We start from the raw sequence: 19,806 nt of genomic DNA on the forward strand, positions 1-19,806 counted from the left end.
GTGTGTGTGTGTGTGTGTGTGTGTGTGTGTGTGTGTGTTCGCATCACCATTCTGACTTGGTGTGTTCACATAATATATACCGTGCATACATCAGATACTGTACACATCAAAGCTAGTCTCAGCTATTGTACAGATCCGTGTTAGTATCTCTCTCCGTATCTTGCGTCATCTTTGAGCATCCCGCTCAGCCCAGTCAAAACTGTTCGCTGCTCTGGCCCCCCAATGGTGGAACAAACTCCCTCACGACGCCAGGACAGCGGAGTCAATCACCACCTTCCGGAGACACCTGAAACCCCACCTCTTTAAGGAATACCTAGGATAGGATAAAGTAATCCTTCTCACCCCCCTTAAAAGATTTAGATGCACTATTGTAAAGTGGCAGTTCCACTGGATGTCATAAGGTGAACGCACCAATTTGTAAGTCGCTCTGGATAAGAGCGTCTGCTAAATGACTTAAATGTAAATGTAAATGTAATGTTCGGGTGCCTCTCTGGCAGTTCAACATGTTGATTGGGGACCTTGCTGAGGAATGGGCTTTTTTCTTCTTGAAAATTTTTATAAAATAAACAAATAAAATGAATCTACCGTTGTTAGAATACTTTGAATACTGTAAATAAACCTCATTGGGTGTGGTGTTGTGTCCATCTAAATCTCTACATACCTTGATCCGGACCTGCTCGTACAACGCTACAGGTCTGTTGCTGAAGGTGATGGCGTTACAGAAGCTGGCCTGCCTCTTGACGGTCCTCTGGGCCAGGTCCATGGCGATCTGGGAGCCCTTGGTGTTCGGGTGGAAGAGCAAGGGACTTATGGCCAGGCCTCTCCTCTGGCCCCCGCCCACAACGCCACACTGCTGGATGGGCAGGCAGCGCTTGGGCTTGTGGTGGCATCGGTGGGTGGTGGAGGGGAACGGACCGCCCAGAGAGTCTGATGGATAGACAGAGGGGTGCCATCAGAATGATATTCAAACCCTTCTAATCCTTTATACAGTATGTTTTTGTTGTGTTCTATGTTCTTATGCGTCTTGTATGTACAGTACCATTCATCACCACACATGAAGTTCTCTCACAGGAAATATCGAGGATTAAATCTAAATAGAGAATTTAGTCCATTTGCGCCTCACTAGGATCATCTGCATAGGAAAGCTTCAATATGAGTGTGTGCCTGAGTCCTGACTACTGGTAATGAATAAGATGCAGAGTGAATGAATGTGTTTACCAATGACTCAGGGAGCAGGTGGCGGTTCTAAAAATCGGTCCCCAGTCACCTACTACACTGCAGCAGCCAGCCATGCTCTCAAAGACACACGTCTCGTTTCAATTTCATGGCTCCTTCAACTGGTCTGGCTATAATGTGAGGCCTATATCATGTCATGTGAATGGGACATTTGCCTGTTTTCCCCCATGAAGTTCCCTCCCAGAAAATAAAAGTGATTTGAATTTAATTGAATATTAATACACTCATTAGAATAAGTCCAGTTCTTGCTGAAGTTGAAGTTGGATGATTGTCACATATTAGGATGTGGAAATTGCCCCACGATGTGGATCTAAGCACAATGTCATGTTTCTCCACGTTTATGGCAAAGGTTATGATTTAGGGAGGCTAAAGCTGATCCTAGATCTGTGCCTATGGGGAACTTCTATGGATTTCTAGGCCTATTCCCATCAGATAACTAGTTCACCTCTTACTACAATCTGACTTGTTTGATTCACATAAACAGCAGTTGCTCAGTAATCATGTCGGTCCTCCAGCGAAAACCAATTGCCCATGCTGTTGTTTAACGTTTTACAATGTTTGACTAGGAAATTACATTTTCCTCCCTGTTCATTGCTTTGTGCCTGACCTTATGACCTTAGGACTGGCAAATACAGTTAGTGGTTGATGTGCACCATCTCTGACCCAACAGTAGCATCCTTTTGTGAGTATTGATGCCAAGGCTGAGTCAGTGACTACGTGGCATTTTCAGTTAGGATTAAGCATCATTACCGTACAGTGTAGAATATAATACAATACTATTATATTATTCATGTTTATAGTATAAACCACGTGTAAATGTACTTTGAGTTTAATTGAATATTAGTTATTCATATAAGGAGGGGGGTGTCCAATAACCCCATATTGTCTCAGGAAAATGCATACAGTTCATCATGTGACTCATATAAACAAGTACAGGGAAGTACAAACGGACAGGAAACTACAAACTACATGATTTAATCTAGTAATGGGAATCCAAATAGATATTCTAGCACATCATTAGGAACTGCATTACTAGGAAAGCTCCAGTACGGTACAATATATCATATGACTCTTATAAACCAACTCAGGGACGCACAAACTACATGACTTGATTACTATCTGGAAATATAATGTAGATAGAGAACCTAGTGCACCAGGAATAAACCATAGGATTTCACTTCTATCTAGTGCAGCCACATCTGTTATAACACATCAGTAGGATCTGCAACGGAAAGCTTCAGTATTATCATGACTATTAGGAATTACATCGAGATAGATCATTTAGTCCATTAGTGCCTCACTAAGATCATCTGCATAGGAAAGCTTCAATATGAGTGTGTGCCTGAGTCCTGACTACTGGTAATGAATAAGATGCAGAGTGAATGAATGTGTTTACCAATGACTCAGGGAGCAGGTGGCGGTTCTAAAAATGGGTCCCCAGTCACCTACTACACTGCAGCAGCCAGCCATGCTCTCAAAGACACACGTCTCGTTTCAATTTCATGGCTCCTTCAACTGGTCTGGCTATAATGTGAGGCCTCCACTGAGTGTACAACATTTTAGGAACACCTTCCTACTATTGAGTTGCACCCCTTTTGCCCTCAAAACAGGTTCAATTCATCAGGGCATGGGTTCTATAAGGTGTCAAAAGTGTTCCACAGGGACACTGGCCCATGTTGACTCCAATGCTTCCCACAGTTGTGTCAAATTGGCTGGATGTCCTTTGACCATTCTTAATACACACGGAAAACTGTTGAAACCGGCGCGCCTGGCACCTACTACCACACCCCGCTCAAAAGCACTTAAATATTTTGTCTTGCCCATTCACCCTCTGAATGGCACATATACACAATTCATTGTCTAAATTGTCTCAAGACAAAAGAATCCTTCTTTAACCTGTCTCCTCCCCTTCATCTACACTGATTGAAGTGGATTTGGCACTACAGAGGGTAGTGCGAACAACTCTGTACATCACTGGGGCCAAGCTTCCTGCCATCCAGGACCTCTATACCAGGCGGTGTCAGAGGAAGGCCTTAAAAAAGAATCCAGCCACCCTAGTCATAGACAGTTCTCTCTGCTACCGCATGGCAAGCGGTACCGGAGCGCCAAGTCTAGGTCCTAGAGGCATCTAAACAGCTTCTACCCCCAAGCCATAAGACTCCTGAACATCTAGTCAAATGGCTACCCAGACTATTTTTAGTTCCTCACCCCCTCTTTACACCACTGCTACTCTCTGTTGTCATCGATGCATAGTCACTTTAATAACTCTACCTACATGTACATACTACCTCAAATAACCGGTACCCCCTGCACATTGACACTGTATATAGTCTCGCTGTTGTTATTTTACTGCTGCTCTTTATTTACTTGTTACTTTTATCTCTTATTCATAACCTTTTTTTAACTGCATTTTTGGTTAAGGGCTCGTAAGTAAGCATTTCACTGTAAGGTCTACACTCGATGTATTGGGCGCATGTGAAGAATAAAATGTGATTTGATTTAACAAGTGAGATCAATAAGGGACCTGGATAAGATCAATAAGGGACCTGGATAAGATCAATAAGGGACCTTTCACCTGGATCAGCTTATGTCATGGAAAGAGCAGGTGTTCCTAATGTTTTGTAGACACAGTGTATATAATGTCATGGAAAGAGCAGGTGTTCCTAATGTTTTGTAGACACAGTGTATATAATGTCATGTGAATGGGATATTAGCCTGTTGTGCCCTTTCAATTAGCTAACTGTGTTTTGGTTCTATTCTATATTCAAATCAGGGCATCTTGGTTGTCCTCACCAAATTGTACAAATCACAATAACCCAGCTCTTCTACTTTTTGTACCATTGATAACCTCAACAAAAACTGCAACAGCAACTGAGGTTCTGGGAATTACTGATAAGGCCTGTATACAGCATTCTACATAACAGCTAGCCTATGTCCCAAATGGCACCCTATTCCCTACACAGTGCACTACTTTCAACCAAAGCCCTATAGGGCACGGTCAAAATGAGTGCACTAAAAAGGGAATAGGGTGCCATTTGGGAGGAAGAGACTACTTTATCAATAGATACACACTCCCAGTGTTTAGCCTATACAATCACTTACTGACTCATGCCCCATCATGTCCTTTGTCTTAGCGTAGGGGCAAAGGGAGAGGATTCATTGAATGGGGCACACATGGTCGCAGCAGATTGGACAGTGTGTGTGTGTGTGTACAGTATGTGTGTGTGTCAGGCCAGATTGAACTGAATGCATTAGCGACAACTAGCGAATGGAGAGCCGCAGCTGTTGGTTGAGGGAAACAGGGGTTAAGTGTGAATTCATGTTCCTTAGCAACCCTCAGTCCCTGCGTCAAAGGCTAGATTTGCGGGAACGGCTCAGGCTTGATAGGGACAGATGCTATTTGTTTGCTAGCAGACAACACATGAATGATATTTGCATTTTAGTGCTATGGTTTATCAGGACAGCATTGTAGGCTACAGTAGGATCACTAATACTTCCAAACTAATCTTGGCCTATCTGAATGAAAGTCATTTTTCCATAAAGGATTGCTGTGTTTTATGCTTTCTGAAAGGCTGTCTGTCAATACCTACAGATGTAGGATATTAATTTGACCAGTTTCTAATGCAGGTTGACGTTTCTTGCCATTGGTCTTGTCCTGGATACAGAACTGAGCGATTTCCCTTTAAATAGCCCAGCGGTTAGCTTTTCGGTCTTAATTTAAAGAGGCACTCCAGTCTCCTTTTCACCTCATTCAACACCTGATTTACTTGACAAAAAGCACATCTCAATAGGTAGTCCAGGTATGTCATGACATAACACAAGTGGGGGGTGGGCCTTTCCTCTTTTGTTCTCTATTGCTTCTCAAGCAAGGGGGAGGTCAATGACATCACAGATTCCCATCTGACCAACTCCTAGACTGCGCTACTCCTTGAAGTTTTCAGTTGTGTCTAAAAAACACTCGTTTGCTCAGAAATATATATATTTTTTACCCTTTACTGTCTGTACTTTATTGTATTTATACTTGGGATATTGCTTTTCAATAGTAAAAGTTCAAACATCGCTGAAGGCCATTTTTGAGGTTGGGGATAGGCATTAGGGGCAGTTTGAATGATGAGCGATGTTTGAACTTTTACTGTTGAAAAGCAATATCCCAAGTATAAATACAGTAGCAGTGTGGTTTTATGACTTTATAGCTGTGCCAGCTAGTGATCACTCTGCAGAGCTGCCTCCAGAAGAATATTCATGATGACAAATTCGAACCTGCGTTTCGCACCGCAAGAAAATAATCCTGCAGCAACAGGAAATGTGGATTATAATTAATGGGCATTTTTGTAGGGGTTGATACATTTTTCGCGAAGGGAAAATCAAGTCTGGAATTTCAGAGTGTAAATTACAAACTTTCGATGCCTTTTTAAACCTCGAATACACTACAAGTTTACATTTCTTGTTATGCCAGACATTTCATGCAACAAAAGAGTGATCTAATTAAGATCCTAGATCTGCATATCTCCATGCCAACTGACAGTGCCCAGGCCTAGCATTACCAGACAAAGATATGGGAAAAAGGTGTATGGGGAAAAGACTGTTTGACCTTATCACTCTCTAGCTGGACTTGTAATGTGCCTGAAGATCTTTGAGTGCCTCAATACAGATGTCGTATTGTAAATTGAGCCAGTTTGCTACAGCAGGAAAATAATCCTGCAGCGACAGGAAATGTGAATTATTATGTGGATTATAATTAATGGATATTTTCTTTGTAGGGGTTGATGCATTTTATATTATGGAAAATCAAGTTAGAAATGTAAAAGTGGAAATTACAAATTTTAGAAGCCTTTTTAAACCTTGAATACACTACAAGTTTGCATTTCCTGCAGTACAGGAAAATGATCGTTAACAAAAGAGTGATCAAATTAAGATCCTACGTCTGTACCATGGGAGGATTATTTAGAATGACCAACCTTCCCTGAGAATTCCCCTTCCAGTTCTCAATAGGTGGGCTCCCGAGTGGTGCAGCGGTCTAAGTCGCTCTGGATAAGAGCGTCTGCTAAATGACTTAAATGTAAATGTAAGGCACTGCATCTCAGTGCTAGAGGCGTCACTACAGACACCGTTTTGATCCCGGGCTGTATCACAACCGGCCGTGATCAGGAGTTCCATCTTAACTGACTTGTCTAGTTAAATAAATCAACATTTCCCAATGCCTACAATTTGACCTCAAGTAACATCTGTGGAAGGATGGAAGCATATTGGGTGACGTAGCCGATGATTACGAAGCTCCAAGTCCGGTCATGTGTAACAGGTCCTTCCACCTCATACATGGTGTTGATAGGATTTCACATGCCTAATTTGTGCTCTCGTTGCCATTGGTTACACTCTTAGAAAACAAGGTTGAGAACCTAAAAGGGTTCTTCGGCTGTCCCATAGGAGAACACTTTGAAGAACCCTTTTTGGTTCCAGGTAGAACAGTATAGGGTTCAATGTAGAACCCGTTCCCCAGAGGGTTCTACATGGAACCTGAAAGAGTTCTACCTGGAACGAAAAAGGGTTCTCCTATGGGGACAGCCAAAGAACCCTTTTTTTCTGAGAGTGTATATTTCGAGTTGAGGGTACAATTCCTACAGTATAACAGTGAGCTGAAAAAGCCCAATTATGGTAATTGTTTCGGTGATGTTCTGTGTGCGCACATAGTTTACACATGGAGCCACTCTCCTATTCAAGCTCTGCATTGAAACATTGTTTATAATGATGAATACCTCCATTTGATTCCATTAGCCAAAGATGATTAATTCACTGTTAGCGAGCTATTTTCGAAGGCGAAAAGCGAGCTAGGAGTTTAAGTTAAGTGTCCAGTTTGATTGATTTCTTTCTGTACACAAGAGAGGTAACTCTATGAATCAGGTAGAGAGGAATGTGAGACACAAGGGGTATTTCAATCAAATCAAATGTTATTTGTCACATGCTTTCTAAACTAACAGTGAAATGCTTACTTACGGGCCCTTCCCAACAATGCAGAGAAAGAAAATAGAGAAATAATAGAACGGAATAACACATAATAATAAATACACAATGAGTAACGGTAACTTGGCTATATATACGGGGTACCAATACTGAGTCAATGTGCAGGGATACGAGGTAATTGAGGTAGATTTTTATTTTATTTATTTATTTTACTAGGCAAGTCAGTTAAGAACAAATTACAGCCTTATTCTAAAATGTGTTAAATAGTTTTTTTCCCGCTCATCAATCTACACACAATAACCCATAACGACAAAGTAAAACAGCTTTTTAGACATTGTTACACATGTATTAAAAATAAAACACTGAAATATTACATTCAGACCCTTTGGCAGCGATTAGAGCCTTGAGTCTTTTTGGGTATGACACTACAAGCTTGGCACACCTATATTTGGGGAGTTTCTCCCATTCTTATCTGCAAATCCTATCAAGCTCTGTCAGGTTGGGTGGGGAGCGTCGCTGCAGAGCTATTTCCAGGTCTCTCCAGAGATGTTCAAGTCCAGGCTCTGGCTGGACCACTCAAGGACATTCAGTGACTTGACCTGAAGCAACTCCTATGTTGTCTTGGCTGTGTGCTTAGGGTTGTTGTCCTGTTGGAAGGTGAACCTTCACCCCAGTCTGAGAGTCTGAGCACTCTGGATGAGCTTTTAATCAAGGATCTCTCTGTACTTGGCTACGTTCATCTTTCCCTCGATCCTGACTAGTAGCCCAGTCCATTCCGCTGAAAAACATCCCTACAGCATGATGCTGCCACCACCAGGCTTCACCGTAGGGATGGTGCCAGGTTATCCTCCAGACATGATGCTTGGCATTCAGGCCAAAGAGTTCAATCTTGGTTTCATCAGATCAGAGAATCTTGTTTCTCATGGTCTGAGAGTCCTTAAGGGGCCTTTTGGCAATCTCCAAGCGGAATGTTGTGCCTTTTACTGAGGAGTGGCTTCCGTCAGGCCACTCTACCATAAATTGGTGGAGTGCTGCAGAGATGGTTGTTCTTCTGGAAGGTTCTCCCATCTCCACAGAGGAACTCCGGAGCTCGGTCAGAGTGACCATCGGGTTCTTGGTCACTTCCCTGACCAAGGCCCTTCTCCCCCGATTGCTCAGTTTGGCCGGCGGCCAGCTCTAGGAAGAGTCTTGATGGTTCCAAACTTCTTCCATTTAAAAATGCTGGAGGCAACTCTTTTCTTGGGGACCTTCAATGTTGCAGAAATGTTTTGGTACCCTTCCCCAGATATGTGCCTTGACACAATCCTGTCATGGAGCTCTACGGACAATTCCTTCAACCTCATGGATTGGTTTTTGCTCTGACATGCACTGTCAAATGTGGGACCTTATACAGACAGGTGTGTGCCTTTTCAAATCATGTCCAATCAATTCAATTTACCACAGGTGGACTCCAATCAAGTTGTACAAACATCTCAAGGATGATCAATGGAAACAGGATGCACCTGAGCTCAATTTCGAGTCTCATAGCAAAGCATTTGAATACTTACAGTGCCGTGAAAACATTTGTCACACTTAAATGTTTCAGATCATCAAACAAATTTTAATATTACACAAAGATAACCCAAGTAAACACACAATACAGTTTTTAAGTGATAATTGTATTTATTAAGGGACAAAAGCTATCCGAACCTTCGTAGCCCTATGTGACAAAGTAATTGCTCCCCCTTGTTAAATCATGAATTAACTGTGGTTAATCACATTTTTTGGAAAGCCGAGTTCAATTTCACTAGCCAAACCCAGGCCTGACTACTGCCAGACCTGTTGAATCAAGATATCACTTAAATACAACCTGTCTGACAAGGTGAAGTAGGCCAAAAGATCTCAAAAAGCAAGATATCATGCTGCGATCCAAATAAATCCAGGAACAGATGAGAAACAAAGTAATTGACATCTTTCAGTCTGGAAAGGGTTACAACGCCAGTTCTAAAGCTTTGGGACTCCAGCGAACCACGGTGAGAGCTATTATCCACAAATGGAGAACATTTGGAACAGTGGTGAACCTTCCCAGGAGTGGCCGGACTACCAAAATCACCCCAAGAGTGCATCGACGACTCATCCAAGAGGTCACAAAAGAACCCACAACAACATCTAAAGAACTGCAGGCCTCACTTGCCTCAGTTAAGGTCAGTGTTCATGACTAAACTATAAGAAAGAGACTGGGCAAAAATGGCATCCATGGCAGAGTTCCAAGGCGAAAACCACTGCTGACCCAAAAGAACATAAAGGCTCATCCCACTTTTGGCAAAAAACATCTTGATGATCCCCAAGACCTTTGGAAAAATATTCTGTGGACTGACGAGACAAAAGTTGAACTGTTTGGAAGGTGTGCGTCCCGTTACATCTGGCCTAAAAGTAACACAGCATTTCAGAAAAAGAACATCATACCAACAGTCAAATATGGTGGTGGTAGTGTGATGGTCTGGGGTCAGCATGGTGGTGGTAGTGTGATGGTCTGGGGCTGCTTTGCTGCTTCAGGACCTGGACAACTTGCTGTGATTGACGGAACCATGAATTCTGCTCTCTCCCAAAGAATCCTGAAGGAGAATGTCCGGCCATCAGTTCGTGACCTCAAGCTGAACCTCTGCAGCAGTACAATGATCCAAAACACACCAGTAAGTCCACCTCTGATTGGCTTTAAAAAAACAAAATTAAGGTTTTGGAGTGGCCTAGTCAAAGTCCGGACATGAATCCGATTGAGATGCTGTGGCGTGATCTTAAAAAGGCAGTTCATGCTCGAAAACCCTCCACTGTGGTTGAATTAAAACAATTATACAAAGAAGAGTGGGCCAAAATTCCTTCACAGCGATGTGAAAGACTCATTGCCAGTTATCGCAAACGCTTGATTGCAGTTGTTGCTGCTGAGGGTGGCACAACCAGTTATTAGGTTTAGGTGGCAATTACTTTGTCACATAGGGCCATGAAGGTTCGGATAGCTTTTTCCCTTAATAATTAAAATCATCACTTAAAAACTGCATTTTGTGTTTACTTGGGTTATCTTTGTGTAATATTTCAAGTTGTTTGATGATCTGAAACATTTAAGTGTGACAAATGTGCAAAAAAAGAAGAAATCAGGAAGGGGACAAATACTTTTTCACAGCACTGTATGTAAATAAGGTATTTCTGTTTCTTAATTTTAATACATTTTCAAACATTTCTAAAAAACAGTTTTCACTTTGTCATTATGGGGTATTGTGTGAAAATGTATAAGAAAACCAATGTATTTAATACATTTTAGAATAAGGCTGTGAAATAAGAAGATTTTTTTTTGAATAAGTCAAGGGGTCTGAATACTTTCCAAATTTACTGTAGGTAGGGATAAGGTGCTCCTATCAGATCTTGTAGTTGCTCCAGCAACGTGTCCAAAGTTGGTGTCTGTTACACACAGAAAACACACGCATGAACACACGCACGCACACACACACACATACACACACACTGTGACCGTCATGGCTTCAAAATGGCTCTATTTAACCTACTAGTCCGGAAGGTGCCTCCCATAACACAGCAACATCCTCATTAGTGTGTGTGTGTGTGTGTGCGCATGTCTGTGTCCATTTAAAATCCTTACATGACTGTTCTCTCCCTCTCTCCCAAAGGTCAAGGATGTCTCTTTATGGATAAACATTGTGCATACTGTGGTTCTCCTTCCGTAGCCTGGAGAAGTGTGTGTGTGTGCGTGAGCGCACTTGTGAGGACTTATTTCGCTAATGACCACACAGTAATGACAAGTCTAATCCCTGTCGGAAACACACACGGCTTCTGTGTGACTAAGACTTGTCATCCTTCAATGAACATCTTTGTAAAAGTGTAAACTAATCTTCCCGCTATAGTTGTACGTGTATCTAGACTGAGAAGGGGCTGTGTCTCAATTGACAGCCTATTCCCTATTTAGTGCATGTACTGTATGTATCTACGAGGGAATGCCATTCTTATCTACACACTGCACGGGTTAGTGACAGTGTAACGGCACATCGTGTGAATAGTGTTCCATTTGTTGGAATAAATATTCAAATATTTGTTCAGGAGAACTAACTGACGGTGGAGTAATGACTTCCTGGTTGTATCTTAGGATCGGGCACTTTCAGTTATAACGGTGATTCATATGATTGCACTTGAGTCCTTATAATGGTATAGTCCACATAAAACAGAATTTGTCATCATAATACTATTGTCTTCATAATACACATGTTATTAGTCATCATAATACTATTGTCTTCATAATACACATGTTATTAGTCATCATAATACTATTGTCTTCATAATACACATGGTACTAGTCATCATAATACTATTGTCTTCATAATACACATGTTATTAGTCATCATAATACTATTGTCTTCATAATACACATGTTATTAGTCATCATAATGGTATTGTCTTCATAATACACATGGTACTAGTCATCATAATACTATTGTCTTCATAATACACATGTTATTAGTCATCATAATACTATTGTCTTCATAATACACATGGTACTAGTCATCATAATACTATTGTCTTCATAATACACATGTTATTAGTCATCATAATACTATTGTCTTCATAATACACATGTTATTAGTCATCATAATGGTATTGTCTTCATAATACACATGGTACTAGTCATCATAATACTATTGTCTTCATAATACACATGGTACTAGTCATCATAATACTATTGTCTTCATAATACACATGTTATTAGTCATCATAATACTATTGTCTTCATAATACACATGTTATTAGTCATCATAATGGTATTGTCTTCATAATACACATGGTACTAGTCATCATAATACTATTGTCTTCATAATACACATGTTATTAGTCATCATAATACTATTGTCTTCTAGGCTTGGGTGGTATACCGTATACTGTATACTGGGGTATTTAGAAATAGCCACGGGATAGTTTTTCAATACCGTCAATACCATTGAAACTATTTATTTGAAGTTTTTCATAGTACATGGCCTCACACATGAATCCAAATAAAAATATTTGTACCTACTTTTTAAGTAAGTACCTGCAGTCAAGTTGTGCAATACGTTAGGAGATAAAGTCGTTTTCATTGCAAGTTAATTAAAGCATACTGTTAGCTAGCTAGCTTACGTTAGCTGGCTGGCTTGCTAGCTAATGTTACGTGTATGAGCTGTGTAGTCATATCATTTGTATCTTTGAAAGCCATATGCATTGCTAGTTATAGCCTCATGTTAGCTAACTTTAGCTACCTGCAAAATCGTGCATGGTGCATGATAGTATGGGTTGGCATTATGGGTCTGAACAAAAGACTCCACTACGCAAGTAACCATTTATTTCACAGTACCGTTTACACCTTCTGTAGTCTCTGTATCTGACAAGTAAACTTTGATTCTACTTGATATAGTTTGTTTACCAGAGACGGTCATGTGAAGAAGAACATGGCCTGCACCAAAGTCAGATTAGGATATAGACCAAGGATTAGACAGTGTGTTTTTTTACTACTACTTTTTGCTACTACTTTCACCACTTTCCTTCTTCATCTTATCTTCGGTTGTTTACTACACTACCTTACTCACTGACCTGCCACACACAGTTTATGTACTGTAGGGTAGATTGAGGTTAGCCTGTGAATAGGCTTGCCAGCCATGCCAAAAGAGGGCAACAGTGGGAATCATTGACTAGTACATTGTTTTGGTACTACAATTGGAGAGCACTTCTTTGTCTATTCCCATTCAGCATTGTTCACACCCTCTTAAGCCTTAAAGACATGGGTGGAGCTAAGGGTTGATCCGAGCGTTCTGTACTAACTTGCCAGCTACTTCCAGACAACTAAGAGAGAGAGAGAACAGCTCACTGAACATCATTCGCCTTAGCAGAGCTGGATAGGCTGTTATGTTACCCAGAGTGTTGGTGAGTGCGACTGTGCTGTGGGATTGTCCATTCGTAAATTCAGAGCGTTCCGTGTTTAGTACATGGCCTCACAAGTGAATTCTTAAAGACATGGGGGGGCTACGGCTAAACCGGTGCAGATAAAGAAAAGCTCTCCAGTCGGTGTACCAAACGTTTATCAATTTTCAAAGAATAATTCATTTCCCATTGTTCCTCAACTGTAGTGTATGATATACAACTTTCTAGCTCCGAGTCTCGACTTTCATCAATGTAAAAAACTATTTCAAATGTTGCTACATAGGACCAAATCAAGGTGGTGGGTCACATATGAACATTTGGTTACCGCCCAAACCTATTGTCTTCAAAAAACACATGGTACTAATCATAATACTATAATGTCTTCATAATACACATGGTACTAATCATAATACTATAATGTCTTCATAAAACACATGGTACTAATCATAATACTATAATGTCTTCATAAAACACATGGTACTAATCATAATACTATAATGTCTTCATAATACACATGGTACTAGTCCTCATAATACTATAATGTCTTCATAAAACACATGGTATTCGTCATCATAATACTATAATGTCTTCATAATACACATGGTACTAATCATAATACTATAATGTCTTCATAATACACATGGTACTAGTCCTCATAATACTATAATGTCTTCATAAAACACATGGTATTCGTCATCATAATACTATAATGTCTTCATAATACACATGGTACTAATCATAATACTATAATATATTCATAATACACATGGTACTAGTCATCATAATACTATAATACCTTCATAATACACATGGTATTAGTCATCATAATACTATAATATCTTCATAATGCACATGGTTCTAGTCATCATAATACGATAATGTCTTCATAAAACACATGGTATTCGTCATCACAATACTATAATGTCTTCATAAAACACATGGTATTAATCATCATAATACTATAATGTCTTCATAATACACATGGCATTAGTCATCATAATACTATAATGTCTTCATAATACACATGGTATTAGTCATCATAATACTATAATGTCTTCATAATACACATGGTATTAGTCATCACAATACTATAATGTCTTCATAAAACACATGGTATTAGTCATCACAATACTATAATGTCTTCATAAAACACATGGTATTAGTCATCATAATACTATAATGTCTTCATAATACACATGGTATTAGTCATCATAATACTATAATGTCTTCATAATACACATGGTATTAGTCATCACAATACTATAATGTCTTCATAATACACATGGTATTAGTCATCACAATACTATAATGTCTTCATAAAACACATGGTATTCATCATCATAATACTATAATGTCTTCATAATACACATGGTACTAATCATAATACTATAATGTCTTCATAATACACATGGTACTAGTCCTCATAATACTATAATATATTCATAATACACATGGTACTAGTCATCATAATACTATAATGTCTTCATAATACACATGGCATTAGTCATCATAATACTATAATGTCTTCATAATAACATTTAACATTTAACATTTAAGTCATTTAGCAGACGCTCTTATCCAGAGCGACTTACAAATTGGTGCATTCACCTTATGACATCCAGTGGAACAGTAGTGCATCTAAATCTTTTAAGGGGGGTGAGAGGGATTACTTTATCCTATCCTAGGTATTCCTTAAAGAGGTGGGGTTTCAGGTGTCTCCGGAAGGTGGTGATTGACTCCGCTGTCCTGGCGTCGTGAGGGGATTTGGTTCCACCATTGGGGGCCAGAGCAGCGAACAGTTTTGACTGGGCTGAGCGGGAACTGTACTTCCTCAGTGGTAGGGAGGCGAGCAGGCCAGAGGTGGATGAACGCAGTGCCCTTGTTTGGGTGTAGGGCCTGATCAGAGCCTGGAGGTACTGAGGTGCCGTTCCCCTCACAGCTCCGTAGGCAAGCACCATGGTCTTGTAGCGGATAATACACATGGTATTAGTCATCATAATACTATAATGTCTTCATAATACACATGGTATTAGTCATCACAATACTATAATGTCTTCATAAAACACATGGTATTAGTCATCACAATACTATAATGTCTTCATAAAACACATGGTATTAGTCATCATAATACTATAATGTCTTCATAATACACATGGCATTAGTCATCATAATACTATTCTCCTTATAATACACAGTTACGATTCCACAAGAAAACAGGTATTGTGTCATACTATCCTCGCACAATGTGCCAATCAAAGCATAATGAAGCCATAAACAGAATCGCTGTGGCAACATAGGGCAAGCAGGATTCTAAGAATGCAGGGACAATGGAGCTTGCCAGGGTGTCTATCAGCAACTGAGACCCACAGCAAAGCAACAGAACCTCTCCTCTCTCCTCTTCATTGAAGTGTGGGCTGGGTGTTAGCCTAGCGGTTAAGAGGTTCGGCCAGTAACCCAAGAAGTTGCTGGTTCGAATCCCCAAGCTGACTAGGTGAAATCTGTCGAAGCGCCCTTGAGCAAGGCACTTATCCCTAATCGCTCCTGTAAGTCGCTTTGTATAAGAGCGTCTGCTAAATGACAAAAAAAAAGAAATAAAATACAAACTAATTTCCACGTTTCACCCCTAGCTCCCCAGGCTTGCTTCTCTACAAAACACAGCTTAATACACACATCCTCCAGAGATCCGGGACCAACAGACAGACATGCACGAGCATGCACACATAGAATTGCACGAATGCACACACACACACACACACACACACACACACTCTGGGTTGACTTAGCCTTATGATCGACCCACAGTCACTTCTTATTTCACAAGAGTAGCACCAGGAATAGAGGATTTGAATGTCTGCTTACAAATACAGGAAATTGGGGGAATGAAAAAGTTGTATAAAATAAAGATTACACAAAATAAATACAGGATCTACATTTCGTATTTAGTTTCAAATTTAAAAAAAAATGTTTTACCCCCTTTTTCTCCCCAATTTCACGCTATCCAATAACTCCCATACAGGCTCGAGAGAGATGAAGGTCGAAAGCCACGCGTCCTCCGAAACACAACCCAACCAAGCCACACTGCTTCTTAACACAGCATGCATCCAAGCCGGAAGCCAGCCGTACCAATGTGTTCGGAGGAAACACTGTGCACCTGGCGACCTGGTCAGCATGCACTGCGCTCGGTCCACCACAGGAGTCACTAGTGTGCGCTAGTGTACGATGAGACAGGGATTATCCCAACCAGCCAAACCCTCCCTAACCTGGACAACGCTAGGCCGGACGACGCTAGGCCAATTGTGCGTCAACCCATGGATCTCCCGGTCGCGGCCGGCTGCGACAGAGCCTGGGCTTGATCCCAGAGTCTCTGGCGGCACTGCTAGCACTGCAATGCAGTGCCTTAGACCACTGCACCACCCGGGATGCGACAAACAACATTTTAACGATGTTTGCATAGGTTGTCTGAACGCACATATACAATGTGTATATCATGAGCAAATGGCGTTTTGGCTTCATGTACCAACAACTATGAAATTAATCAACGAATCACACTCACATTAATCAAGTTAACAATATACTGAGGTGCCTCTATGGATCATACATTCATAATGTTTGTGTTATAGACAAGCAATTTGTGTTATATATACATGCAATATGTGTTATAGACAAGCAATATATGTTATAGACAAGCCATTTGTGTTATAGACAAGCAATTTGTGTTATAGACAAGCAATATGTGTTATAGACAAGTAATATGTGTTATAGACAAGCCATTTGTGTTATAGACAAGCAATATGTGTTATAGACAAGTAATATGTGTTATATACAAGTAATATGTGTTATAGACAAGCCATTTGTGTTATAGACAAGCCATTTGTGTTATAGACAAGCAATTTGTGTTATAGACAAGCCATTTGTGTTATAGACAAGCAATATGTGTTATAGACAAGCAATATGTGTTATAGACAAGCAATATGTGTTATAGACAAGCAATATGTGTTATATATACATGCAATATGTGTTATAGACAAGCAATATATGTTATAGACAAGCCATTTGTGTTATAGACAAGCAATTTGTGTTATAGACAAGCAATATGTGTTATAGACAAGTAATATGTGTTATAGACAAGCAATATGTGTTATAGACAAGTAATATGTGTTATAGACAAGCAATATGTGTTATAGACAAGTAATATGTGTTATAGACAAGTAATATGTGTTATAGACAAGCAATTTGTGTTATAGACAAGCAAAGTGTGTTATAGACAAGCAATTTGTGTTATAGACAAGCAACTTGTGTTATAGACAAGCAACTTGTGTTATAGACAAGCAACTTGTGTTATAGACAAGCCATTTGTGTTATAGACAAGCAATATGTGTTATAGACAAGTAATATGTGTTATAGACAAGCAATATGTGTTATAGACAAGCAATATGTGTTATATATACATGCAATATGTGTTATAGACAAGCAATATATGTTATAGACAAGCCATTTGTGTTATAGACAAGCAATTTGTGTTATAGACAAGCAATATGTGTTATAGACAAGTAATATGTGTTATAGACAAGCAATTTGTGTTATAGACAAGCAACTTGTGTTATAGACAAGCAACTTGTGTTATAGACAAGCAATTTGTGTTATAGACAAGCAATTTGTGTTATAGACAATCAACTTGTGTTATAGACAAGCAATTTGTGTTAATGACAAGCAATTTGTGTTAATGACAAGCAATGTGTTAATGACAAGCAATTTGTGTTAAAGACAAGCAATTTGTGTTATAGACAAGCAATATGTGTTATAGACAAGCAACTTGTGTTATAGACAAGCAACTTGTGTTATAGACAAGCAATTTGTGTTATAGACAAGCAACTTGTGTTGTAGACAAGGAATTTTTTATAGACAAGCAATTTGTAATAGACAAGCAATTTAATTTCCTGGAGGCTGGAGTTGCTAGTGTTTATGTGTGAATGACATATTGGTAATATAAGTTAGACTGAGGTATACGAGGCTGAGGTTACTAAGTGTAAATGTGTAAACAACATATTGGTAATATAAGTTAGACTGAGGTATACGAGGCTGAGGTTACTAAGTGTAAATGTGTAAACAACATATTGGCAATATAAGTTAGACTGAGGTATACGAGGCTGAGGTTACTAAGTGTAAATGTGTAAACAACATATTGGTAATATAAGTTAGACTGAGGTATACGAGGCTGAGGTTACTAAGTGTAAATGTGTAAACAACATATTGGTAATATAAGTTAGACAGAGGTATACGAGGCTGAGGTTACTAAGTGTAAATGTGTAAACAACATATTGGTAATATAAGTTAGACTGAGGTATACGAGGCTGAGGTTACTAAGTGTAAATGTGTGAATGACAGCTGCTATGACAGAGATACAGATCAAGTGCATAAAACCCAATACTATCCTCTTGGGTTTACAGGTAGGAAGAGAATATATAAGTTAGACTGAGGTATACGAGGCTGAGGTTTACTAAGTGTAAATGTGTAAACAACATACTGGTAATATAAGTTAGACTGAGGTATACGAGGCTGAGGTTACTAAGTGTAAATGTGTAAACAACATATTGGTAATATAAGTTAGACTGAGGTATACGAGGCTGAGGTTACTAAGTGTAAATGTGTAAACAACATATTGGTAATATAAGTTAGACTGAGGTATACGAGGCTGAGGTTACTAAGTGTAAATGTGTGAATGACAGCTGCTATGACAGAGATACAGATCAAGTGCATAAAACCCAATACTATCCTCTTGGGTTTACAGGTAGGAAGAGAATACTGCCAATGATACTGTAGCTATGGCTGCCTTATGCTCTACGGCTCTTCTAACTGGGCGCCATGGCAGCTCATATGTTTGTGGTAACCTAGGCTACCTCGTCTGCTGCTAGGCAACGACATGACAATACCATTGATTTGCACTCGATAGATGCAAGGCCCGAGAGTTTTCAAGATAAAAATATTTTCAAGACAACAAAAGGAAAACGATTGGAAAGAAGAGAACTATTCCTGTGCGCAATTGCACACAAAATATATACAAAATGTACTACCAACACAAGCTAAATGTGCCGACATTGCTAGCTCCATTCTCAAATAGCCTTTCCCTCTGCTTCAACCGAGACTGTGTCAGCTGAATAATTTAGACACCATCATCATGGTGTCATGACGGCCTGAGTGTGCAAGGTGAGCTGTCCAACTTAATAAATACCTCACGTCAGGACTCTGGTCTCGCTAAGTCGCTCACCCATGTTGCAACATTCCCCCAGAGAACAGTGTTACGCAGCTGCAATAAGTAATAACCATTTTCAATTCGATATGACAATATAATGACTCTATGCTCCTCCGCGGGAGATTTGTAGTGCTTTGTGGAGGAGCCTGGTGAGAGTATATGATTGCAAGCAGGATGCTATTTTTACTGACGCACAAACGCACGCATGCACACACACACAAACACACACACACAAAGTTGTTATGTGCCGCCTCGAAGGTGACCTGTCAAGTCAAGAGGAATATGACGACAACAGGGGTATGTGCATTGTCACAAAGTGTATATGTGTGTGTGTGTGTGTGACACTATGTGTGTGTTGACTCACGTTAACCCAGTCTGGATCCACAGGGAGGGAGACACTGGTGGCACGATCACCATACGGTCACCACCCACCA

At 39.9% G+C, this 19,806-nt stretch overlaps 1 protein-coding gene across 1 annotated transcript in view; it reads right to left on the reverse strand.

Annotated features, from left to right (window-relative positions):
• The window catches only part of LOC115143556 (E3 ubiquitin-protein ligase NEURL1-like), a 69,844-nt gene that overhangs the window by 47,210 nt on the left and 2,828 nt on the right, over positions 1-19,806 (reverse strand). Inside the window, exon 2 of the mRNA XM_065001503.1 lies at positions 662-927. Coding sequence (XP_064857575.1) covers positions 662-927 — 266 coding nt within the window. The remainder of the gene's footprint in view (positions 1-661; positions 928-19,806) is intronic.

Source organism: Oncorhynchus nerka, linkage group LG15 (genome assembly GCF_034236695.1).
Source record: "Oncorhynchus nerka isolate Pitt River linkage group LG15, Oner_Uvic_2.0, whole genome shotgun sequence".
Taxonomy (NCBI): Eukaryota; Metazoa; Chordata; class Actinopteri; order Salmoniformes; family Salmonidae; genus Oncorhynchus; species Oncorhynchus nerka.